This window comes from Populus euphratica, unplaced genomic scaffold (assembly GCF_000495115.2).
Source record: "Populus euphratica unplaced genomic scaffold, PopEup_1.0 scaffold159.1, whole genome shotgun sequence".
NCBI lineage: Eukaryota > Viridiplantae > Streptophyta > Magnoliopsida > Malpighiales > Salicaceae > Populus > Populus euphratica.
Genome location: NW_011499962.1, coordinates 230,386 through 257,889, shown reverse-complemented (window position 1 = coordinate 257,889; position 27,504 = coordinate 230,386). Strand labels below are relative to the sequence as shown.

General features: G+C 32.8%; 2 protein-coding genes and 1 long non-coding RNA gene across 4 annotated transcripts; all 3 read left to right on the top strand.

Annotated features, from left to right (window-relative positions):
• The first annotated feature begins 193 nt into the window (after window positions 1–193).
• LOC105138767 (internal alternative NAD(P)H-ubiquinone oxidoreductase A1, mitochondrial-like) lies at window positions 194–4,897 on the top strand. Of its 2 annotated transcripts, none has more exons than XM_011044956.1 (9): window positions 194–385; window positions 1,825–2,499; window positions 2,628–2,841; window positions 3,233–3,393; window positions 3,491–3,556; window positions 3,641–3,804; window positions 3,895–4,009; window positions 4,226–4,402; window positions 4,580–4,897. In XM_011044956.1, exons 2-9 carry the CDS (start codon window positions 1,912–1,914, stop codon window positions 4,733–4,735), a joined length of 1,641 nt encoding a protein of 546 aa, XP_011043258.1. In that variant the 5' UTR covers window positions 194–385; window positions 1,825–1,911; the 3' UTR covers window positions 4,736–4,897. The 2 variants fall into 2 exon arrangements, with proteins under 2 accessions (XP_011043258.1, XP_011043257.1); XM_011044955.1 differs by having other exon boundaries at window positions 194–587.
• Window positions 4,898–5,190: 293 nt separating this feature from the next.
• LOC105138766 (uncharacterized) lies at window positions 5,191–6,230 on the top strand. Its single transcript, XR_844844.1, has 2 exons — window positions 5,191–5,667; window positions 5,799–6,230. It is a non-coding gene; the product is annotated as an uncharacterized LOC105138766 (long non-coding RNA).
• An 11,379-nt stretch (window positions 6,231–17,609) lies between these two features.
• On the top strand, window positions 17,610–20,940 carry LOC105138765 (PAP-specific phosphatase HAL2-like). Its single transcript, XM_011044954.1, has 3 exons — window positions 17,610–18,320; window positions 19,520–20,207; window positions 20,367–20,940. Exons 1-3 carry the CDS (start codon window positions 17,909–17,911, stop codon window positions 20,668–20,670), a joined length of 1,404 nt encoding a protein of 467 aa, XP_011043256.1. The 5' UTR covers window positions 17,610–17,908; the 3' UTR covers window positions 20,671–20,940.
• The last annotated feature ends 6,564 nt before the right edge of the window (window positions 20,941–27,504 follow it).

The following is a 27,504-nucleotide window of genomic DNA, read 5'->3' as shown; positions in this document are numbered from 1 at the left end:
TGTGTAAGTTGAAGTCTTTTTCTCTCTCAAAGTTTTAAATTTCTATAATGGACTAGGATGAGGTTTCTTTATGTGCAAAATCATTTCTTGCAGGGGTTTATATGAGTTTTTGTGGTTGTTTTAGGAGCTTAAACATGTTTTGTAAATTAGTTGGATGATATTTGTGATTCGATCTTGTGACTGATCATTCTGATGCTGCTCGTTACCAGCGCACAAAATAAGAATATACGGAAACAGAAGACATGATGATTCGGCTTTGCTTCCTTCCTCAGACTCCGCTTTTGCTGTTTTAAATATTGAGTCATACATTTTTCTTGCAACTCAAGTCGGCTCCTTAGTTTCATCTACCCCTCTCTTCTCTCTCTTCCCACAAACATTTCTTGACGTGAGTTGATTTCTTCCTCTCTTTCTCTTGCCTCAAACAAGACATATAACACTTGAAATTTGTTTGTGTTGTCAAGTTGGTTCTTGTTTAGTGTTTCATTATTAGTATTAAGACAGCAACTTTGTCTTAAAAAACGAAAACAGAGATCTTGGGTACAGTTCAAGCCAGAACTCGAGAAAAGTTTGTGTTTTTTTTTGAGAAAGTAATGTTTTTTTCCTCTTTTTTAATGTTTCTATTTTTGTTCTTGGTCCTTGTTTACTTTGAGTATGGTAACTGATCATGGCATATGTCATTGCTTGTGTTGGGCATGCGTTACTACTGGTTTTCAGTATGGTTGTTTGTGGGTTTTAGTTCTTGTACTTAACTTTGTTTCAAGATCTGTGGAAGTTGAATTCTTTTTTTCTCTCAAAGTTTTAAATTTCTATAGTGGTCTAGGATGAGGTTTCTTTATGTGCAAAATCATTTCTTGCAGGGGTTTATATGAGTTTTTGTGGTTGTTTTAGTAGCTTAAACATGTTTTGTAAATTAGTTTTTGGATGATATTTGTGATTCGATCTTGTGACTGATCATTAAAAAATCCACCTTCAAATGGCTGCTGCTTAATATATTATTATGGATTAGTTTTAAATTAACGAATATTCTGATACCGATGCCATCATGTTGTATCTATGTGTTTGTGCTAAATCAACGCCCACTTTGGTTGCTTCAAGCGTTTTTATGCATCGAGAGAAGTTACCATCTTAAGTAGAAATGTAGAGTTCCTTGAATGATTATAATTCAAGTTTGGGCTACTGAGGGTTTATCATCTAAATTAGAAGTTAATTAGGCCTCTTGGGTTATGTAATTCACCGCATGGTGCATTCTTCAGGTGGGATCTATATTTCCTGCCTTTTGGTTTAAGAGCTTAAAATGAAGGGGAATTGCTTCCCAACCTTAGAAGTTAAGAAGTGATCTGTTGTGAAGTTGCATAATTGAAATCATTAATTAGCTAGGCTTAGTTAGATGATATATTGCAGTTTTTTGGGAAGTAATTTGTAGCATGTGTTAATTTGGCAGCTAGAACTAGCTAGTTAACAAATAAGAATGTGCTTTGTTTTAGTTGTAGGCGAGAAATGACAGCTTATTGTGCTGCTAGTTTGCGTTTAGAATTGCTCTAGACGGTTTCTCTTTGTATATGCCATCAAATGATGAGGAAAGCTAAGTTTGGCTTTTGTTTTCTTGTCAACTAGTCATGGAAAGGATCGTTATCGAAGGTGAACAAATTTGTAGATGCCTTTTAGACCATAACTCCACTTGTTGTATCTGTTGTCTTTAGCCTCTCCACAATATTTGGAGTATTTGAATTGGCTTTCTCTATATAAACTTACATTGAGCTCTTCCTTCAAGAATACATATATATGTGCTGTTTGCTTAGCTCATTTCTCTCAATTTTATTGCAGGTTCAATAAGAAAAAGTTTCTATATTTGATCCTGAATTGAGTGGTTGAGGGTATCAGCTCTTGTTTCTAGACTGATACTTTATTGACATGGCATTTGCAAGGGTTGCGAGAAGTGGCTTGAGAAGAACAGGAGGCACCTTTGGCAGTTACTCAAGTGAAGGGGATGTGTTATTATGTGAAGGAGTATCTATCCATAGAGGTCCCTTACCTTCCCTTCAAAATGCCAAAGCTGCCAGTGATCTTTCATACATTTCCAGCATCAGGAAGATTAATCACGTGAATATGCAGAGCAGGGGAATCAGGGTAACTCCACGGTATCAATCTGCAACTGCAGAGAGGATTATGGAGGAGTCAGAATCCGAATATGATGAACCAAGGTATCCAGGGCTTGAAGCAACAAAGCCTGGTGAAAAGCCAAGGGTAGTTGTCCTTGGTACTGGATGGGCTGCTTGTCGATTCATGAAAGGACTTGACACCAAAATTTATGACATTGTTTGCATATCTCCGAGGAATCACATGGTGTTCACACCTTTGCTGGCTTCAACTTGTGTTGGAACACTTGAGTTTCGCTCTGTGGTTGAGCCTGTTAATCGGATACAATCTGCGTTGGCAACAAGTCCCGACTCATACTTTTATATGGCTTCCTGTTTTGGCGTTGACACAGACAAGCATGAAGTGAGTCTTGCATTTTCCCTCTAATACAAATTCAAATAGTATTTTGATTGGATATGCAATTGCCAATCCAATGTAAGTTGCTTTCCATGTGGAAGTACTTAAATTAGATGTTACTTCAATGTGATCAGGTGTACTGTGAGACAATCAGCAATGGTGGACTACCACATGAACCTTACAAGTTTAAAGTTGCATATGACAAGCTAGTCATTGCTGCTGGATCTGAGCCTCTGACTTTTGGTATCAAAGGGGTAAAGGAACATGCGTTTTTTCTTAGAGAAGTGAATCATGCTCAAGAAATAAGGAAAAAGCTTCTCTTGAATCTTATGCTCTCTGAAAATCCAGGTGAGTTCTGCTATTTAATTATAAAGTTTCTTTTCCATTTCAAACTCTGATGCCTTTGTTCAGAGTTTGTAAATAAAGAAGAAGAAGAAGAAGAAGAAGAAGAAATGATCAAAGCTGTTCCTTTTTGTCCAACATTTTAAGTATTTGCTCATTCTTTGATCCAAGAACAACTCCAGGGAACCATTTCTTGAATTTTGGCTGCCGGTTTTGACAAGAGAGTCTAGATTTATGCTCATTAGATATGGTTCTATTCCAGCCAACTTCCCAGGCAAAAAGAAGCTCTGCTTTTGTGTCTGAAGTTGGCTTATTTGCTCATTCAGGCAACTCCATGCTGTTAATTCATCATTTAAAAAAAAAAATTGAAAGACTTATTCCAGTTATATTATTGCAGGCATACCTGAAGAAGAAAAGAAACGGCTTTTACATTGTGTAGTTATTGGAGGTGGTCCTACTGGTGTGGAATTTAGTGGTGAATTGAGTGATTTTATCATGAGAGATGTTCGGGACCGGTATACTCATGTTAAGGATTATGTTAAAGTCACCCTCATAGAGGTAATGCACATGCTTCTTTACTTGTTACAAATAACCCTGCATAGAGATATTAAATTGCTAACATTTTGGTTTTGTCTTTTTTTCCTTTCTTAAACAGGCAAATGAGATCCTGTCATCCTTTGATGTTAGCCTGCGGCAATATGCAACAAATCATTTGACCAAGGTAATTTTGTTTGTACTCGAGTCTCTATTGTAGTTGAACAATTTCTCTTATGAACTGCTTGTGACATTCTGGAGTTTTTTTCAGTCTGGTGTCGGTTTTATGCGAGGAGTAGTGAAAGAGGTGCACCCCAAAAATATAGTTCTTAATGACGGGACTAATGTTCCTTATGGTCTTTTGGTCTGGTCTACTGGTGTTGGTCCCTCTCAGTTTGTGAAGTCATTAGACCTTCCCAAGTCCCCTGGTGGAAGGTATTAAAACAGCGATTTCATTTGAAAATTTTCTACTTTCTTGCAATTCCTATCTTTGGAAGGTCTTGCTGACTGATCTTATTGACACAGGATTGGTATTGATGAATGGTTGCGAGTCCCGTCTGTAGAAGATGTGTTTGCACTTGGAGACTGTGCTGGTTTTCTTGAAAATTCAGGGAGACCAGTGCTTCCAGCTTTAGCTCAGGTCAGACCCTCTAGCTAGTTTACCTCTCTGACATCCATCTTCCACTGTTTTGTCACAATAGTCTAGCTAATCTAAAATCGTTGCATACTTTTGGTGATTGTGAAATGGGCAATGAAGGAGACAGTTTCTTTTTTCCCCTTTTTATGTTGTTATTCAGAATTAAGCTGCGCAAGGACAAGCAGCTGTAAGCTCATAAAATTCACAATTCATTTGCAGGTTGCAGAAAGGCAAGGGAAATATCTTTTGGAGTTGTTTAACAAGATTGGAAAGCGTGGAGGCAAGGCTTTAAGTGCAAAAGATATCCCTCTTGGTGATCCTTTTGTCTACAAGCATCTTGGGAGCATGGCATCAGTAGGTCGTTACAAGGCGCTAGTTGATCTACGCCCATCCAAGGTACCCTGAGATCTTGCAAAACAATTTTTACTGCCATGCCTCCAGAGCAAATGGGCACTAAGCACGGTCGCCCCTGTAAATTTGGACCACTTGTGGCCCTCTATTGCTTAGCAGTTCTCTTCTAGCTAATTTTACCTCTGTCGTCAGCTGATGAAACCTTCGTTTTATCTTTGGCAGGATGCAAAAGGTTTATCACATGCCGGATTTGTTAGCTGGTTGATTTGGCGCTCAGCTTACCTTACGCGTGTGGTCAGCTGGAGGAACCGGTTTTACGTGGCAGTGAACTGGGCAACCACCCTGGTTTTTGGCAGAGACAATTCCAGGATAGGATAGGATACGGTGGTTTTACACGACATAACTCACCACCGGCATTGCTGAGACGTAGTGTGGTGTTTCTTAAATTTGTTTGAGCTGAGGCTCTCTCTCTATATGGATTTGCCTTAAAACCTCTCATTTCCTTTGATTTTATTCAATTCAATGTTCATATATTCGGAGCAGGTTTAAGGTGAATGGAGTTTTGAGAGAAATTATAAATAAGATATTTTAAAATATTTCTGATCAAATTTTTAAAATCAAGCTTTACTAATAGATCCTTATCTATAGGTAATTCATCTAGTTTTTCTTGTAATATTGTTCTTCTTAAATAATATTTAATTAATTTTAATTTCCAAAAACTTCTGTCAGCTATTGTAACTGTTATAGGTATTATCAATAAAATTCTATAAGTAATACAAGTATTTGGAAAAAAAAAAAATTTAATTATATCATTTTGATATCATTCGTTTCTACAGGTTAATCATTATTTAATTAATGAATTTAAATAACGGTTAGTTTTTTCTCATGCTATGAACCAGAAAACTTGGAATCTTTTGTCAGCAAGATACGCTCGAGACATTGCCCAGGTAGCTTAAACGGGCTGGCTGTGTTGATATCGCTAAGTAATATGGATAATACAGATTCGAGAACAGGATCAAATACCGTCCCTGAAGCAACATGGTTATTTTAACCTTTTCATTCAACTTCTGCATAAATAAATCAATCAGTGATCTTAATTATAGCTTTCAACCCATATAGTAAGCATCATTCGGGAACTCAATAATGCATGCTGTCAACTTGATCATTATAGATCAGAGTCGGATGTGGGCTTTTCAGGATGCGAATCAAAATAAGATTAAATGGTAAAAGCAGAATAAATAGCAAACTCATCCCACAAATTTGCCCATTTCAAAACACTGTTGCGAACTGGTATGAAGGGAGATTAGAAGGTGGGAATTGTTGTGTATGATGCGAATCAAAATAAGGTTAAATGGTAAAGGCAGGATAAATAGCAAACTCAGCCCACAAATTTGCCCACTTCTTAACACTGTTGCGAACTGGTATGAAGGAAGATTAGAAGGTGGGAATTGTTGTGTATGACTTATAGTTTGGATTTTCAATTTAGCTCTAAACTGTGGCGTCTATCACTTATGTACTAATCCAATTCGATTAATCCAACCCTCAACAAATGGCAGGAACAGTCAAAATCGTTACCATCTTCAAAGCAACTAGTAGAAGTTTAAGCACTGAGACAACACGGTAACTGGGGCAAAAGTTCTAAAGCATTAAAAAGAAGAGAAATTTAACAAGCACAGATGAACAAGATCGAGTCTTTTATGTACATAGCGTCAAATTAGAATAAAATTTAGCTAAAAATAAAAGCTATAAAGTACAATCTTTTCTTCTACCTGACTCGGGACTCAAAAAATCATCCAGAAGACCAGTTTTGGGGCATCCAAATAATTAAGAGATATGAGAAGCAGCTCGACGACTGGTATTGTGAGAGAAGAAAGAAGCAAAACAGTGAGCAAACCCCACTACTATAGCCACCTTAAGCTGCCCCCTCTTCGGAATCGGACGGCTAACAAACCCCCTGGAAACTTTCCCGCCGTTGTAGCTCATAAGCCTTCGGGCACCTGCCATCGTTCTTTCTTTTCCTTGAGAAAGATCAGACCTTTCTAGCAATGGAGGCAGCAATCGAGGTAGAATCAATGTCAGAGAGGTGAAAGTGCTCTGAGTTTCCGTGATGAATCGAAGGTTACCTTTCTGGGGTTATATTAAGGTTTTTGTTGATTAATGCCCTTGGTCATTGATGAAATTACAGGGTATGGACATAGTTTTTGAATCCCTTGACAGTGCCAGTTGAACCTTTCTGGATAGTGCCAGTTGTACATTCTGTTCTTTTTCTTAGTGTTTTTGTTAATACCTTGGGTGCATGCTATTTTAACAAAAATATTTTTTAATTAAAAAATATATATTTTTAATATTAATATATTAAAATCATTAAAAAAATATTTTAAAAAATATAATTAGATATTTTTATGATTAAAAAATAATTTAATTCATGCAATCAAACATTGCCTTAATTTTTTTTTAATATATTTTTTTTTTTGGGTTAGGGGGGGTTTGACTTATAAAGCAGCTGGTTTTGCTTGGGTGTGCTTGCTTAGCTGTGCCCATTGTCTTCATTGTTGGAATCCATGAACTTGACCACCTTCCCAAATAACTCTAGTCAATTAATTTGAAGATAATGATTGAATGAATTTGAATCCAATACTTTAATATTGGTATCTAAAATGCAAACATACATTATAGATTCATCTTCAAGAGCTTTTGTTCATTTCAATAAGAAGAGATAATACCTTGATTTGTTCAAATTCCATCTAACCTAGTAAAGAGAGATAATATGAGAGTTTTAGTTGGGATTTTTCTTCAATTTTTTTAATAGTAAATACCTCTTCCATGAGAGTATTGGTTAGGATTCTTCTTGAATAATCCCAGTAGCAATACCGCTTGTATTTAATTAATATTTGTATGATATTGTGATAGTTCCTGTTTTTTTTTAAAAAAAAATTAAATATATTAAATTAATTTTGTAAAGTATTTTTCAATAGTTTTGATATAATAATATAAAAAATTATTTTTTAAAAATATCTTATATCACATTACTAAACATACAAATAATAATTATAGGTTCAACATTGGTTTTAACATCTATCTTTACTAATTCACGTAATGATAATAATTTATAGCTTGGTTAGGTTTCGAAGTTAGCTTGTAAATTAAGCAAGAGGGGAGATGTTTTGAAATCTAAGAACTGAATGGTTCATCCTTTGAAACCAAGGTTGTTGGATTTAATGAAATGTAAATTATAATATTAAAATTTGATCTAGTAGGTTAATTCAAGATTTAACTAATTCTAGATTGAAATTAAACTGGATTTAAAAAAATAAAAAATAAAAAACTTGCAACCTGTTAATTATTTATTTTTTAATTAAAATAAAATAATTTCATTTTATAAAAAATATTAAAATTAATTCAATAAATCAATTAAAATCTGATAACCCGTAGAAAACCTATAACTCGGGTGTTGAACCGGAACAATCATGGGGCCGGTTTAAAAACTCTATGTGAAGTTATTATTTAATGGCAGGTTTGTCGTCTTCTACATGGAGAGAGAGAAAACCGAGAGGACAAGATGATGGTGTTTTCGTAAAATAAGGATAAAGTATGGGTTAAAAGAAGGAGGATAAGATCAAAAGTTAAGGTTGACAAAGAATCACGTGCCTCATTGTGCTGCTCCTTAAACAATATGAAAAGCCATCGTGCTGTCATGTCCCCTGCTCCCCCGGTGCTTCTGCTTCATGTCGCCTTTTTCTTTTTTCTTTTTTCTTTTTTCTTTTTTTCTTTTTTCTTTTTTCTTTTTTGGCTTTTTTCTTCTCTCTTTCTCCAAAGCTGATTCCACGCCCCGTTCAATAATACATATATTTACATCTTCTATCAAATTTTCCTTTTTTCTTTCTTTATTTTTTATTCCTATTTTTATATCAATTTATAATTTTAATTTCGCATATTCTATATTTATCTCGTATATTTAGAAATAATTAATATATTATCTTAATGTGACATTAAGATTTGGACTTAAAAAAGCTAAAATATAAATAATTTTTTTAAAAAAAATAGCATCCCTTTTGTTTTTTTTTTAAATGTTCTTTTTTCTTCAACCTTGTTTGTTTTTACATTTTAAAAATATTTTTAAAAAAAATTATTTTTTTTTTATTTCAGATTAATATTTTTTAGTATTTTCAAATAATTTTTATGTGTTAATATTAAAAATAATTTTTTAACAATAAAATAAAAAATTATTTTAATATATTTTTAAATAAAAAACACTTTAAAAAATAACCGTAACCATACTTTACTTGAATTTTTTTTGCCTTAAATTATAAAATATTTTTCTTTTCAATGTCAACTTTCAAGTATTATGAAAATTAAAATTTATAATTGTTTATTTATTTTTTATATGATTATCTCAATTTAAAAAAATATATATTTTTATATATCTAGTCATATTTAAAAAAAAAATAACCTTATTATAAATCTTATATTTTTATTATCATATAATTAAATAAAAATATAATTTAAAAAATAAAATAATTAAATCAAACAGAATCTATAACTTTATATATAGTTGTTTTAATATTTTAAAAATAACATCCGCATGTTTTTTTTTTTTATTTACGTTAAATGACTTCTTCGAAAGAACTTCTCTGATGTTTAAAAGGTCACTCGCCGCATCGCACAGGCAACCTTTCATGAACATGAAGGATAGTTTCTTTTCTTTTCTCAGCATAGTTCATGAAGTTAATTCATGGAAGCTATCACCGTCAATATTTTTCTCATTGAACGATATATTTCAAAGTCAGCACCATATTTCTTTTCATAGAGAGAATCGAAGAAATCCAAAAGAAATATATTTAAAAGACAATGCCAGGTCCATGGCCGCCATGCTTACAGCAAATTAAATAAGCTAAAGCAACGCAACCATGTTTTGTGTGCTAGTGGTTTTAGCAGGGGGGTTTGCTGTCTTTACACTCTAGGTTTGAAACTTGGTGGGTATATTTATGATCCCTGTAATATTTTACTTATTTATTAAATTTATAGATAAATTTAAAAATTAATTATAATACAATGTAAGTTATACAATGTAAGTTATAAAATAAAAAATAATAAGCTAAAGCAACACAGTATAGTACTACATTAAATTAGTATGACTAACACCATTCATCGAATCTGAATCTTGCAAGTGGAGAAGGCCTCTGGGTTCAATGAACTTCCTGTAATTCTTGACAAAATTATTTTAATTGTGTCAGATTTTGTTAGGGCAGGGAATAGATTTGGTTCTGGTCGGATGGGATTTGAAATTGAAGCCGCCTGGCCAATTATCTGTGGTGGGTTTTAATAATTTATTGAGATAAATACTTTGTTTGAAATCAGGGGATGCATCTTCTGCTTACTTTATAGCATGCTTGACCGAACCCTAGAAAATCTAGCATTGATAATTTTGTGCACGCAGTAATAACTGTTCTTGATTCGGTAATAGCTTACATCATGATTTTATGTCTTAATAACTTAATGGGTCAAATATCCTCCAAGGTTTATGCACTGGCGCCTCATAGGTTAGGTAGATATTTCAAGTATGACATTAACATTTACTTGACATTTTGCCTTCTTGAAATTTTATAATACATGAGCATTTAGGCATCTTGTCAAAGTTATTAACCCCATATGAATCATGAATATCTATGTTGATGCTGCAGTTATGGATTAATTAGATTAATTTAAATTGGGTGACTTAATTTAAATTGATTCGAGCTAGTTAGAACAATAATATTCAAGTTTTTTTAATAAAATAATATTTTTTTGATTTTTTTTAAAATTAAATTAGTTTTTATCAGTCAATAAGATTTTAAATTAATTTATTAATTTGATTAAATTATATCAAATTAATTTTTATACAATTTAATTTAAAATCAAACCTTAATTGAGGTTTCTTAATCATCCAAGTAATTATAAGATTTTTTTTATCAGAAAGCATAACTGGATTTTAATTTTTTTAAAATAAACATGTTATTTTTCAAGTAAAAGCTAACTCGGTTAAATTTGGATGGCTCACGGATCATGCAATTAAATTTACATATATTAACATGTTTTTTTAATTTACATATATTAACATGTGATTAAAATCTTAAAATGGGTTTAATAACTTTGATTTTAACAAAAACTACTCTACTCATGAACTTAAAAAAGAAAAAAAGTCAGTATGGCCTTTCCAGTTTCAAAAATAAAAGTAGGTTTGGTAATCAATTACTCTACTGATTTTAAGTTAACAATATTGTCTTTGACTTGTTTATGCAAAGAAAACTCCACCCTCGTTGGTTGAACCATTGATCTGGGCAAAATTAATAAATCTCTCAACCACAAGTTTAATTACTTGCTAATACTGGGAATTAACGATTTGGTGCAAAATACTTGCCCATCACAAAGCCACATCAAAGACTAAAGAATCAAAGTAGAATCAAGAAGTTCATCTGAAATTAATTAGTAGAACAAAATCTCTGTACAATGGAAGAAACACTAGTAACCTCATAGAATACATGAACAAAAACGAAAAAATAAAATAAAATTGTTCATTTCTAACGAGCCACTGAACTCGAGCCAAGTTTCTGAGCCTTCCATGGTCTGGTGGCTAGTGAGCTAACTGGAAAGCACCACATTTCTTGCGGGGAGAAAAAATTGATGCAAAAGTATGGGCCAAACCCAGTACTATCGCCACCTTAACTTGACCTCGCTTGGGGATCATACGGCCATAGAACCTCTGTTGTGAGTAACTTCCACCATTGATCATCACGCTCCTGCCACTTGCTGCCATCTATATATCCTAGGTCTTCCTTCTTCTCCTGAGAGATTGAAAATGTTAGAGAAGAAGAGAGAAGCTGTTGAGGCTTGGGAGTGTAATTAAAGTGTGCTGGCTTAATTGGAGATTGGCTTAGTTTTTAGTCTTTGACGGTTTGGTTTATATAGAGATTGGTCTAGTGAAAATGCCCTTTACTATTTACTACAGCTAAAGACTCCCCATTACTTTTTTCACACTTTTGACCATGCTTAAGATCACGATTATACAGAATCTGTAAGGTTTGGCAGGGATAGGATGGTCATTTGGAACTCTTGTAGCCTAGCGTAGACAAGAAGATCCTACTTTTATATATATATATATATACATGTTGATGAAGCAAGAGCCTTGAATGGTTTTAGTGGAAGATGGCATTATTTTTTAAGACATGTTGCATATGATTCACGTTGGTGTTTTGTTCGCATTGGCTAGAGCTTCGAAGCCATCGTTGCCATTGGTGGCCATCACCAGAATGTCACTGTCTAATTGTTCCTCCTCTTTCTCTTCCCCGATTGCTTATTTGCTCTTACAGATTACATCAATGGAGCAATTAATTAAATTTTTTTACACTTGTGTCCTTTTCAACTATATAGTTTTTAATTGCCCGTCTTGTTTTCACCATGAAATTCACCATGGCACAACTTTATACTTCATCATTGTGTTTGTCGCCGAATACAAGATAAATATGTATTTCGTTAAAAAAACAAAAGCAAAGACAGTTTTGAAAATTAAAATCTTTTATTTCGATATAATAACTAAATAAAATCACTTAAAATAAAATTTTTCAACCGCCAAAAAGAAATAATGGTCTTAAAATCTTTATATATATATATATCGGGAATTAATATTGGTGCAACTTTGATGGATTGAGGGTAGTATTGGTGCAATCCGTAGAAAAGGGACTGAATCGAAACTTCCCTCATAAGTGAAGGGTGTATTTCAAGTTTGCCCTTAAAATGGTGAGCATTGGCTGACGATACATTTGCTGACACTTGCAATAATGTGCTGAGGAAGAGTTCAAAAATACACTGAATCAAGACTTTTTCTTTCAAGTATTAAGCCACGAGATTTCACTTCAGTTATTTGTCCACCGAAGCATTGTATGCATCCAATAATAGCAGTTAGAAATCCATTAGTTTTTAAAATTAGCAATATTTTAAAAAAAATCAGGGAAAAAAGTTTTTACATAATAAAAAAATTTATAAATATTAACATATCAATATTTTTAAAAAATAGCTATTAATAATAGAAATATTTTAAAAAATAATACTTCAACCATAACTAATTAAAAAATTATGATAATAACATCTAAAATACTATTAAAAATATTTTAATAAAAAAACTAATAAAATAAAAAAAATTTCAATAATAACTGAAGTGAGTAATACCATCATCAAAAAAACAAGTTCATCGGCTACCATCTTTAAATGGTGCATATGATCCTTGATTTTATTACTATTTGTGACTTTATATAGTGTGATTAAATTCATTTAGTTAATATCTTTTAAATGTTGCCCAGTGTTTTCATTTAAAATCACTGTATACACCTCAAGCACTACATGGAGCATCATGATCCATCAACTAAAGCTTTTTAGATATGAATGTAGCAGAACTTTTGTAGGAGACAAGTGATTGTGTGCGCGCCCACGGACCATTTTCAGTAGTCCACAACTCCCCTTTTTTATATTTTATATTTTTGGATGATTAATCATGACACAACTTTGTCAGTGTAAACTAGGATAAGCTACAGCCTTCTCAAAAGTTGAGAGATTTTTCAAGATCACGATCAAGATTTCTGCGGCAAAGATATTTTTTTTAATTATTTTTTATTTAAAAATATATTAAATTATCTTTTAAGATTTTTTAATTGAAAAAATATTTTAAAGACATCAATTTAATATTTTTTAAAAAATTAAATATATCTAAACACAATTTCAAACATAAAAATAGAAGAAATTAGTAGGTGAATTTGGTTATGTGCTCTTGACTAAGTATCAATAATTATATAAATAGCATGCTAACCTATTTAACCATATAATCATCTTTAAATAAAAAAAATATGAGTATTAAGAGGATATAGAAAAATAATTATAAATATAAATTAAAACATTCTCATATAATTGATTTAATCAGTAATTTTTTTATAAAAAAAATGTTTCACCATCAAATGTTATATAAAATCAATAATAAAAAAAAATGTTAGTATTTTTTAATATGATCTAATTAAGATATTTAGCTTTAAACCCATCCCTTTCAATATAAAAAATGTTAGTATTTTTTAATATGATAGTATTTAGCTTTAAACCCATCCCTTTCAATTCTTCTAAAAAAATTGAATTGCCCAAATGTAATTCAGTAACCCTTCTAGTTCTATATCTCTTGATCACTTTGGGCAAGTTTTAATATTTAATTTACTAAATATCTTAAAGATGGAAAGCATTTGGGCTAGCTCATTTGGGCTGAATAAGAACTAGTTTATGAGTTTGTACCCAACCCTTTTAATGGCCCATTTTCTTCTTAAAAACCCATGAATAAGATGATGAACAAGAGTATATAATAATGGAATCATGATATTCTCATAGTTTGATCTCTTGGTCAGCACAGGTGACTGAGAGGAAGCAAGAAGCAGCAGCCATGGCGATTAACAAAATAATAATAGCAAGTCCACCACGACTCATACACTGATCGTGTCATTGGTTTAGCAGGAATCATCACCAAATTGAATGAAAATAAAATATTTATAAAGTTTTTTTAAAGAAGGCAATTGATTAACAGATTAGATTGAATAAGACGAGATTGAATAGAATAAGAAAAGATCGTTCCATATAAAACTCTCGACATTGTTTTTGCTCTTGGATGCGTTCTATAAAATAAAAGAGATAGAAACAAAACAAGTCCATGTTTTCATGTATTTTTCTTTTGAAAACACATTAATTCATTTAAATATTATCATATATTTCATATCTTCTTCTTCGTTATCCCTTCTGCTGATGAATATTCTATCATGAAATACCAGAGATCTTGACGCGCACTCTCCATGCATGATGTCAGGCAAACGAAAGCCTGAGCAGAGGCACCTCCCGACTGTTTTAAGAGCGTCTGGTAACTAATTCACAAGGCCTTGTCAAGATCTACATAGACACGACCGTCAAGATTTCCTGTTAATGTAAAGAGGATCAGGACGACAGCTTACAGGTCCCGTGAAGAGTCTTGCTCTTGACTCTCCCATGGGGCAGGGCCTGATAGATCCAAGAACAGTAAGAACATGGCCAACACACAATCTTCTGTTATTTTGACACATATTCCATGCCACCCCATTGGTGAACTGCAGCGTTTAACGTCTCATTTCATTTCCCAATCAAAGCAGGCAGAGGAAGGAATCATCATAGCCAAGGGTGTAAAACCATGACATTGAGTTCTACCCATTTGCGATAATTGATATAAAGTATCATATCATGTCAAAGTTTTAGATTGATTGATTATGATGTGAATGTGTGATTCTAATTATTTTAAAATGTTTTTTATTTTAAAATATATTAAAATAATATTTTTTATTTTTAAGAAATTATTTTTGATGTCAATATATTAATATAAAAATATATTAATTTAAAGTAAAAATATAAAAAAATTATTATTTTTAAATAAACAGACTAAATAAAGAGATAAAGAGAGAGCCTATCATCATTTAGATGAATCCAAGAACTAGAAGCACTTTGGGTAACATGCCCACAAGCATTTCCAAGATTTTTTTTGGTATTCCCCTATGCGTTACGTTTCTGTATGCATATAATAATTAATGTGTCGATGAGCTCAGTATAACGTCTTGATGAACTCATATGTATGAGGTATTGATGACCTAGATGTAGTCGACACAAACAATTAATATTAAATTCCTGTATTTAAAACTGATTATTATCTGGATAGAGGAATAATACATATAAAAAAATATACAAATTCATTTTAAAATTTTATCTTAAATATATTTATTTTATATTTTTATGTACATCTCTCTCTCTCTCTCTCTCTCTCTCTCTCTCTCTCTCTATATATATATATATATATATATATATATATATATAAAATCACACGTCAAAAACATTAACCATGGCTTAGGTATACATCTCTCCAAATAATACATTATTTTATTGCATCAATACATTACCAAAGAGGGAGTGAAATCTAGGATATTTCATCAATAATAACCACAAAAGTGTTTTTTTTTTCAAATCATCACCATAGCTCGATGCTGCCTTGTGAAAGTTGCTTGCCAGCTGAGTTCTCCATGCTGCCTTGTGAAATTTGCTTGCCAACTGAGTTCTCCATGCTGCCTTGTGAAAGTTCCTTGTGAAAGTTGCTTGCCAACTGAGTTCTCCATGCTGCCTAGTGATGGTTGCTTGCCGACGGAGTGTTCTTCAAATAAAAATAAAAATAAAAATTGTAAGATAAGCTCAACTCAATTGAATCCACTCAACATAGTTAAGTGACACCCATCATTTGTTGGCGTGGGTTGATGATAAGTTGGATTTGGTAATTTTTCTCCGATAAGCCATCACTCATTGATTATGATTGCGGCAATATTAATTTTTAAATGTTTTAAAAGTTAATATCGTGACTTTTTTACATGTTTTAATTTTTAGAAAAAAATAAAAGTATAATTTGTAACTTTTTAAAGATCACAACTTCTGGAAGAGACAGAGAAAGAGAGTAGCAAAAAAATTTTAAATGATATCAAGAGGCAGTATAGTATTTTATATTATTTTTTTTTGTTATTATCTAATAAGATGAGGGATACTTTTTTATTTAATTAAATATAAAAATAATAAAAAATCAGAAGGATAGTGAAAAAAACCTAAATACTTTTAAAATAAAAAATATATAAAATTAATGGAATGGAAGTTTTTTTTGTCTTTTTACAATGATTTTTTTTGTTGTTGTTGTTAACATGTTAGAGAAATTTAATATTTAACTAAACATTAAAAAAAAAAATAAGTTTGTTAGTGCATGGGATGCATCCACGTACTGAAAAAGCACCTTCTAGTAGTCAAAAATATCATTTTATCATGTTATTGAAAGATTTCTTGTGTTCTCTTTTTATTAGTACAACACGTGTTAATGGTGATAGAGTTGTTTGCTCACCCGTGGATACTTTTTTTTTCACTCGTCCTTTAAAAATTATAATTTAGTCTTTTTTTGTTGTTGTTATTTAAACCCTAGTCCTTTTTTATTTCTAATTTTTTTTCCTTGGTCATTTTGAAAAAGATTTATTAATTTTTCAATTTCATCATTGAATTTAAATTTATGATATATATATATATATAGTACTCATTGTTTTGATTTCTAATTTTTTTTTAGTCATTTTGTTAAAGTTTTGTTTGTTTTCAATGTATGTACTTACATGTCAACTGAAAATCAAGTTATATTTATCGAAAGAAAAAATATACCGATACAAAATATAATGGTTGTTTGTAATTTTAAATTGCAGTTCATGCTCGTATGGGCAAAATTAAAAAACAATACATTAGATATACACATTTTTTTAAGGCTATTGATAATAGCAATTTAAATTTTTCAAAATCACTAGAATGTAGTTATATGATAGAAATAATAATATGAATTTTAATTTAATAATATTATGATAAATTTAGTAAGTTATTTTTAATTGCAAGTAAATATTATTTGGTTGATGCTAAATATTCTAATGATTATGTGTATTTAGATTTATATAAAAATGAAAGGTGTCACTTATAAGATTTTAGACGTCGTAAACAACCAAGAGGTCAGGGAAAAGTATTTAATCATGCACACTCAATACTATATAATGTTATAGAATGTTTTTTTGATGTATGGAAATAGAGGTTAAGCATTTTTACAAAATATGTCTATTTATCCATACAAAACATAAATTCATATTGTAGTTATATCATAGACACTATATAATTACACTAAAAGAATATCACAAGAAGATGTGATATTTGTATAATTTGATAGCAATTCTAATTTTATTTATAATAATTTTTTACTTGATATTGTTGCATACTTAAAAAGTCATGGATCTCACAAGACTTCCAGGATAGATTTTATACATGATGAAATTATAAATAGTTTAATGAGATAAAAAAATATTTTTATAAACAATTATTCATTTTATGATGTAATAATAATTAAATCTACTTATTTTAATTAAAAATCAATAATATTAATAAAATATCATTTTTAATTATTTTATTACCAAACCTCAATATAAAAAATATTTTTAACCAAACATACTAAACTATTTTTTTTATCTAATTTCAATTTCAATCACAATTTTAATCAAATATTTATTTTATAAAACTAAACTTAATTAAAAATAATTTTTATAAAACAATTTTTTTCAAATAACAACCACACAAATTAATATAAAGCCAAACACATCCTTATCATCAAAGTATAAAAATACCCACCAATACCAAATAATGGGAGACCTCTTCATCAATGCCTCAAATACTCTACAAAATCTTTAGTTCTGTACCAGTGATGAGAGAGAGATCTGGGAAGCTAAGCCACTGCTTGACTGACTGCTTGGGTCAATTTTATCAGCTTGTCACCTTCTCTTAGGCAACCTCCTCTTTTTTTATATCATGCTGCACATAGCATTTATCATCGTAATCATATCCCACAAAGCCAAAGAGACTGGGAGACAGTGAGAGAGGGAGAGAGAGAGTGGTATCAGAGTCATCAAACCCGTTAAAACTGACATGCCTTTAAATTGCTCAAGCTTGGCTACCAAAGTCCCACATACCTTGGGAGGACTAAAAACTACTGCTACTACAACAACAATCCATGTAGGAGGAGGAGGTTTTTTTAACTTGTTTAGTAAAACCCATCAAAACAATTCTCTCTACATTGCTTCCCTTTCTTTAAACAAGAGAAACAGCAGCCAAAGATACTGTCTTTCTTCTTCTTCTTCTTCTTCTTTTGTAATGGAGGACACCAAAGACATGGTCTTTTCTACTCTAGAACCTGGAAAGTATTCAAAAGAATTGGATATTGCTGTAAGGGCTGTGCAGATGGCTTGTTTTCTTTGTCAGAAAGTGCAGGAAAGTTTGATTTCTAAAACTACTAGTCAGTTACAAGCCAAGGATGACAATTCTCCAGTTACTATTGCAGGTATATATTAATTTAATATCATGGCTGTTTGTTCATCGTTTTGTTTTGTGAAATGGGTTCTTGTTTTTTTTTTTTATTATTATTATTTTCTTTTGGTCTGGAATTAGTATTGACTGGTGAATTTTACTTCTTCACAGCAAAGTCCAGAATCCTGAATTTGAGTTTAGAATTGGACTCCATGATTCACTTTGTTCATATATAATGTGCAATTAGTTTATGATTAATCTATTTCTTAACTTATCGTGGTGATAATTGAGCTACAATCATGATGTGAAAGAGACATTTGTTGCTGATAGTGAAGTGGTATAAGCATCTAGCTATTCCTTATTGTCTTATTGTTAATTTTGGGTGGGAAGGAGAACTGTAGAATGTCACCAAATATGGTGGGGAAGCAATAAGAATAGTTCAAGTTGGTGCTAACATGAGTGACTTCAACGTGGGCTGTTTTGCTGCCTGCCCCACATGGAACATGGAAATGTGGGCTTCCCCTGAATTTGTCAATCAGCTGATCAGGTCTCAGTTTTTCTTGCTTTATGCACCCAAAAAGTTGCAAATCTTCTGCCAATAAGCTGCATCTTCCATCCATCCAAGATTTCTTTTAAACTCCTCGGTCACCATCTCTTTTAGAATCCCCATCCTCATTAGCATATATATCCTTGTTCCCAAATAGCAGAAAATCATGCTCAGTTCATCAACAAACAACTCTGGAGATAATACCTTCCAGAGATGAATGAAAGCATTTTACTGTTTTCCCTGCAAAACAGGCGGTCTATCTTGGTGCAAAAACAATGAAAGCTTGATTTTGCTTTGCAAACTATACAAAGAGGCAACATTGAAACCCTCGGCTTATTGTTTATCCCAGAATGTGCCTGCTTCCTCTGCAAAAGGCTAGTAACCACTCGGTGTGATGTTCGAAAAGAAAATTACTGTTCAAGCAGGCTCCTATTAAAATACCATATATCTTCAGAATCTTTCTTCCCACCTAAGAACCCTGGCTTTTAGGTAGAAAATCTTTGTAGCTTGTTGTAGTTATCTACAACACAAGCAAATGTACATGTAAATATGCACTTTTGCTCTGGCTTCCCAGTCACTCTTTGACACATACAAGTCATGTCGGTTTTTCTTTATTCTAATATAGCTGATACTGAACAGCAGCTTGATCTAATTGTATGCTTCTTTTGGTTTTGTCATGTGAATAGATTGGAGCGTCCAAGCTACCGTCAGCTGGATACTGTCTGAGACCTTAGGGAGTAGGAATGTGGCAATTATTGCCGAAGAAGATGTTCAAACTCTCTCCAAAGCTGATTCAGCTGGCCTATTAGAAGCTGTAGTTCAGACTGTGAATGATTGTCTAGCTGAAGCACCTCGTTTTGGTCTTAAAGCTCCAGGAACATCCCTCGGCAGTTCAGAGGTTCTTGAAGCAATCAGTCGTTGCAACTCAACAGGGGGCCCTAATGGAAGATTTTGGGCACTTGACCCTGTTGATGGTACATTGGGATTTGTTCGTGGAGATCAATATGCTGTTGCTTTAGCTTTGATAGAGGATGGTGAAGTTGTTCTCGGAGTTCTTGGTTGCCCCAACTACCCCATGAGGAAAGAATGGCTCAGTTACCACCATCGCTATCATAGAATTATTTCTAAGTTGACCCCGCCAACATCAGAATCTTGGGATAAAGGCTGTGTGATTTATACAAGAAGGGGCAGTGGTGAAGCCTGGATGCAACCTCTAATACAAGGACATAAGAAGCTAGTGTGGCCAAACTCTGCAACGCCAGTCAAAGTATCCACCATTGAAAATCCAGCACTGGCAACCTTCTGTGAACCAGTTGAGAAGGCAAATTCAAGCCACTCCTTCACAGCAGGACTAGCTCACAGCGTTGGGCTTAGGTGCATATGCTTTTCATTCCTCCTTTCCTTTAAATTTTTCTATTGCCATCTATGAAAATGATAGCAAAGTTCAGCTTTGACTTTTAAATTTCTTCATTTCTTCAATGAATATTGAGATTTAATCTACATGTGAGTTCATGCATCATTTTCTTAATGTAGGAAACAACCATTGCGAGTGTACAGTATGGTAAAATATGCAGCGATAGCTCGTGGAGATGCTGAGATTTTCATGAAGTTCGCCAGGGCTGGCTACAAGGAGAAGATTTGGGATCATGCAGCCGGTGTTATTATCATTCAAGAGGCCGGTGGTGTGGTTACTGATGCTGGAGGACGTCCACTGGACTTCTCAAAAGGTATGTACTTGGAAGGTCTTGATCGGGGAATAATTGCTTGTGCTGGAGCCAAATTACATGAAAAGATTACCAGGGCTGTGGATGCTAGCTGGAACTCCTCTAGTTTGTAAGGCTTTTGTCGCATATGAAATAAATACATGCAAATAAGGTTACTAGACAGGATGGGGAAATGATTGGTTTATTAACATTCCTATTCTTGTTATATAGAGGATCATAGAGATCAGCTAGCATCTGTAACGCCCTTGTGAGGTTCTGTTCTGTATACAGACTGTAGGGTAAAAAACAGAAACCTCCATTGTAAAGAATGCTTTCAAATCTATGCTCCGGTCAGCAATTTGCAAGAATATAAATAAATGATGGTGTTCAAGTTCTCTTCGAAACATTAACATGAAAATTTCCTGACTTCTCACAGTTCGAGCTAACATGATAAAATTTACACTGAGCTACCATGTGACTTGCAACTGGATGCAAATTGCATGGATGATTATGGGCAACCACATCTATTAGTTTTTCACAGTGTCAGGAGACCCAAAGTTTCCCAGGCCTAGGGGCAGTGGCCATCCCATTTTGAATTGTGGCTCTGGGTTGCTTGTGAAGATATAACTGGAAAGCGAACCAAAGCCCAGATGGTTAGCTTTCAAAGACAATTCACCATACTATAATTCAAGTGTAAACCTAAAAAGAAAAAAGGCCCTGAAATCGTAGACATGCGTGAGGTTGTAGCCGGTTTCTGCCGATTTTGAGATCTTACGAGATTAAAAGTCCAATACCATCTCAGTTGTCTGTCACCACTCAAACCAACTTGGTTGCTTGCTCTGTGTTTTTGCCACTCATCTCTTTGTCCTGCCCATGTAGGATGGCAAATACGTAGACATGGGTATGCTGCTTGAACATTTGAGGTCAGAAATCACAAGAGATCTTAAAAAAATGGTGGAATTCACATAGGTAATGGCTTTTTCAGCAACACAGGCTTTATACTTCTTCTGTTTAGATATGAATCCTAGATGATCATATAATTAATTACAAATCCATTTATTTTGTGAGCCAAACCTGCTGAAGTAGGCTTTGTACTGTTACACGATGACTAATAGCTGATTTTAATAGGCATTCAAGTCCAAGCAATTCATCCTGCAGTCTGGCCTGAAGGTCCTGTAAAAGCACACCATTGGGTTTTGGTCCACCAAAATGGAAAACTACTCGGGCTTTCGAATCCTCGGGTTTTATTATTATTATCACAGCATAATATTATTTGATTTTGTTTTTAGTAAAATAGTATTATTTTTATTTTATCTATATTTAATTAAATATTATCATTTTAAAACATGGCAACTACTAGCCGGTTGAATATGGTTATATAATCAATCAATTATTTCATGAATTTTTTTAAAATATATTTTGAATAAAAAGATATATTTTTATCAAATTTATAGAGTAAAAAATAGACTTTAATTAAAAATTTTAAAAATATTATTTATACAGTAGTTTTCACTAATAATTTTAAGCAATTAGATGTAAGTTTGTTATAACTAGAAAAGTATCTACTCTCAGACAGAATATATAAATGATCTAACATATATATTTATGAGCCAATAAATTAGATTAGGTCTTGGAAGAGGTCTAATTATACGCAAATCAAATGATAATTCAAAAAGATTATAATGTTTTATTTAATTATTGGATCACGCTCAAGTTTTTAAAGAGGTTTTTGGAGGTTTCTTTTCAAAAAAAAAATAGCTATGAAATTGATATTTCAATTGTCAAATCTTTAGATGTCAAAAACCTCATCCTGGGGTTTTTCTTTTAGTAGTTTTGATAGTTTCATAATTTTTCTTATGGACGGATTGACTAGTTCAATAAATAAATTTACTTATTAATCTTGAATTTAAATAAATTTTGTTATTATAAACCACGATATCAATTAAAATTATATCACATTTTTTAACCACCACATTCAAAATTATGTTATTTTACCACCAATAAAAATTGCTTTATGTTATTTTGTCATTTGTGTGCATTTTACATGCTAATTGACAAGAAAAGAAAAAAAAGAAGTCTATAACATGCCTTAAAGAAAGCATGATTCTATTAAATTCAGATCCTAATATTGACTTTTAGTCCATTCTATATCATTTTACAATCAATCTTGCGGGGCAGGACCGTTAGTGGCTCTGAGTTGGCTAGATAGAAACGAAATTAGTTCTATACATTTCTTCAATCTTTATTGCTTGCCTTCCTATAATATTGGCAGGAAAAAGGTACAATTGGGTACTGGTTTTGACAAATCAGGGGCTGTTATTTTCCTCCAGAAAAGGCTTACGAGCAACCGCATTTGTTATTCTTCCTTAAATTGTCCATTATCCCATCATGAAAATCATCCAAGCAAAAAGACTTCGAATAAAAAAGCTATCGACATCATGAAAATGAAAGTTAGGTGATTTCACCATATATGAACCATGAAACAGCTTGGGAAGTTGATAGTTTTGGCATGCAACACCTACACCAAATCGTACATAACATATATCAATATATGCAAATCTGTTAATTTTGAAAGCTCTTGCTACACAAATAAATATTAAAAGCAAGGATATTTTTATTGCAATTGAAGAACTAAGGCTTTATATCAGCCTTTACATAGCAGGAATCAGAAAATAATAGAACCACTAAAGACGTGGTCAATTGGTTATAAGAGAATCAAATCTAAATTGAGGTCCTAAAAATCAAGACATTATTAACCAAAATAGCAATAGTTAAAAGATTAAATAAAACTGAACTTAATCAATAAAAGAACCCAATAAACTCTTCCTTAAACTGACTTGCAATTTGTAGTTGATTTACATTTGTTGCATTGCAAACTCCAAGCAATTCTCTTAATCTTATGAACACCTCAAGCATCAAAGTTTTAGTCATAATATCTACTAACTGATTTTTGGAACCACGATACTCTAACTTAACAATTTCATCCATTGTTAATTCATGAAGAAAATGAAATCTAACATTAATATGCTTGCTTTTTCGGTGCATAACAAGATTTTTTGATAATTTAATAGTAGAGTTGTTATCATAGAATATATCAATGCACTTACCTTGTTCAAGACCAAGCTTTTCAAGAATTCTACGCATTCATATGGTTTGACATGTGTAAAAGACAGCAGCTATGAACTCAATTTCAGTAGTGAAAAGAGTGATTACTAGTTATTTTTTTAAGACCATGCTACAACACCTAAACTGAGCAAGAATGCGTATCTTGATATGCTTTTCTGGTTTTCAGTATCTCTTGCGTAGTCGCTATCCGAGGAGGCTACCAACTTCTCTTTTTCACCTCTTCTGTAAAAGATTCCCAACTCAGTAGTCCCTTTTATGTAATAAAGAACTCTCTTTGTAGCTTATTGGTATAACTCAATTGGCTTTTCCATAAATCTGCTGATTAAGCTTACCACAAAAGCTAAGTCTAGTCTGTAGCAGTTTCCCCATTTGCTTGTATGTCGTTGCATTAACACTTACCCCGCCTTCATCTTTTATAAGTTTGAAACTCGGTATAATTGGATTTTTGACAGGATTGCAGTTTCCCATTCCAAATCTTTCAAGCACCTCATTAGCATATTTTCTTTGATTGATGAAGATCCCTTCACTATGTTGCACAACTTTCATACCAAGAAAATATTTCATTCTTCCAAGATTAGACATGTCAAACTCTTGTTTCATAGAGTTCTTAAAACTTTCAAACATTGTTACATTATTCCTTGTAAAAATAAGATCATCAACGTATATACTTACAGTAAGACATTTCCCTTCCATTGTCTTTGTAAACAAGTATGTTCACTCGAACATCTTTCAAACCTTCTTTAATGAAATAGGACTTAAGTTTGTTGTACCAAGCTTGAGGAGCTTGCTTAAGTCCGTATAGACCTTTCTTGAGTTTATAAACCTTGTCTTTTGCTCATTTTATATTATAACCTCATGGTTGCTCAATAAACACTGCCTCATTTAGCTCCCCATGCAAGAAAGCACTTTTCACATCGAGCTGATACGCATCCCAACCTCTATAAGCAGCAAGAGCTAAGATCATTCAAATGGTATCTCACCGAACCACAGGTGCAAAGACTTCGGTATAATCAATTCTAAATTTCTATGAGAATCCCTTGGCTACAAGCCTTGCTTTAAGTTTATCCACCTTTCTATTCTCATTTAGCTTGGTCTTGAAGACCCATTTTACTCCAATATGTTTAGCTCCATTTGGAAGTGTAGTCAGCTCCCAAGTTTCATTCTTCTCAATGGATTTGATTTCGAAATCCATTGCTTCTCTCTACTTCGGGCTTTTGGCAGCTTTTTCAAAAGATATTGGATCATTGAAGGTTGTAAACAACATTAAATTAATTTCTTCATCTAAGTCAGATAACCTTTCACCACTTACATAATCCTGCAAGTAAGCTAGTATCCTTCTAACTCTCCTTTAAACTGGACTGGAAATGTCTTCACTTGATGATGAACCTAAACTAGTAGCACTGTAGCCAATAACATTATCTTCAACCTGTTGTTGTGCTTCTATAGCACTATCTTCAACCTGATGCTCTTTTTCTTCATTTTTATATTCTGGTTACAAATTATCTTCATTTTCCCACTCAAGAATTAGACTCTTAGTTTCTTTAGTACCCTAATCCCACTTTATGTTTTCTTCAAACACTACAACTCTGCTCACAATAATTTTTGTAGACATTGGATCATACATTCTATGGGCTTTAGATTCTTAACTCAATCCCAAGAAGACACATCGAAGGCTTTTATCATCAAGTTTCTGCCTGTTTTTGTCAAGAATATGAACATGTCCAATGCAACCGAACACTTTGAAGTGTTCCATTGATGGCTTAAACCAGACCATGCTTTCTCTAGTGTCTTGTCTTTTACAGCAAAAGTAGGACATCTATTGAGCAAATAAACAACCCAGTTGACAGCTTTTGGCCAGAATTCTTTCAGTACAAACTTCTCTGTCAACATACAACGTACCATATTCATAATTGTTCAGTTCTTTTGCTTTGTAACCCTATTTTGTTGTAGGTTATAGGCGACTATGAGTTGTCTAACAATACCATTAGAGCTTCAGTACTTATTAAAATTAAGCGAGGTGAACTCCCCACCTCGATTAGTTCGGAGACAACATATAACATTTACAGATTTTTTTTCTACTAGACTTTTGAATTTTTTGAATATAATAAGTGTTCTAATTTAAGATTCAAAAAATTAATCCACAACTTTCTGCTATAATCATCTTTAAATGTGAGTATGTACCTCTTATGACTGTTTGATTCAGGTGTAATAGGACCACAGATGTCAGCATGGATGAGTTGCAACTTCTATGTAGCTCTCCACATACTATTTTTAGAAATGGTTTCTCAATGTTGCTTTCCTGTTATACATACTGTGTAAATAGTAGAGAACTTACTGAGATGAGGCATGCCCTTTACCATCTTCTTACTAGATAAGGTACTCAACCCTTTGAAATGTAAATGCATATATCTCCAGTGCCACAAGTTAGTTGGACCTTTAGATATGGTCTTGAAGCATGTAAGAATAGAGACTTCAGCTTGCACCTGTGTTTCTCTTTCAGCCAGAAGGATAAACATTCAATTATCAAATATTTGAGTACTAATAATTAACCCTCGTTCATGATGATAAATTTTGCATTCTCAATATTGTATTAGAATAGCCAGATTGTGTTTTTGTAGCTGACCAATACTAAGGAGATTATTTTTTAGCTCAGGTAAGTAAAATACATCAGCAATCATCCAACTTATGCCATTAATTCGAAGTTTGATGTTTCTTTTCCCCATTACAGCTATTTTGGTGTCATTGCTAAGCTTCACAACCTGCCAAAAAGACTCATCTAGATGAAGGAACCACTACCTATCACCGGTCATATGATTGTTGTAACCTGAGTTAAGAAACCATATTCTTTTTTTAGAGTTGTTAAAATCTATTTGAACCATCAACAACATTTCTTCTTCTGTATTTTTTCAACACAATGAGCTTTTTTTTCCCAACTAGGACATTTATATTGAAAGTGTCCTAGCTTGTGACACTTGTAGCACTCCATAAGTGCTTTGTTAAATCCATGTTTGCCTCTACCTTTTCCATGACCTCAAAATGTACTTCGACCATCTCTTCTTCTTTCTTTTTTCATATGAAACATTTAGAGCTTGTTCATTTTTTAAATATAACGGTTCATTCTTTGTTCATGAAAAAGTAAGCTACTTTGAAGTTCTTTTATGGTAAATTGGCTTAAATTGTTAGACTCCTCTACTGAACATACCACATAGTCAAATCTGGAAGTCATTGATCCTAAAATTTTCTCAATGATCATCACCTGCTTCATTGTCTCACCATGAACTTTCATGTTATTCATAATAGTCAATGTCCAAGCAAAGTACTTGTCCAATTTCTCCCCTTCCTTCATCTACAGCACCTCAAATTCTCTTCTTGAAGCTTGCAATTGAGCTCTTTTGACTCACATTGATCCCCAATATTTCTACCTCATAAAGTCTCATATGCTCTTAGCACTTCCTTTATCAAGAATAGTCTTCATGATAGTGTGATCAATGACCTGAAACAGATAGTTCTTCACCTTTAAATCTTTGATTTGGGGAGTTTTTGTGCCTCAGTTAGCACAACTCCATCTTCTACTACTGAGGAAACTCCTATTTTTATCAAATCCCAGTACCTTTTTGAACAAAAAAGGTTCTCCATGTGCATAGCCCTATGGTCATAGTGACTATCAAACTAAGAAATGGTTGCTTGAACATATTTATCTATAGCGATCTCAAACTTTTTATTCCTATCTCAATTTGGTGTAATCCCCACTAAGTGTTTTACTCACTAGGTGTTTCACTCTTTCTCTTGTGTTTCATTCACCAAGTGTTTAACTCTTTGTTTCTTGTTAGGAATTGTAATTC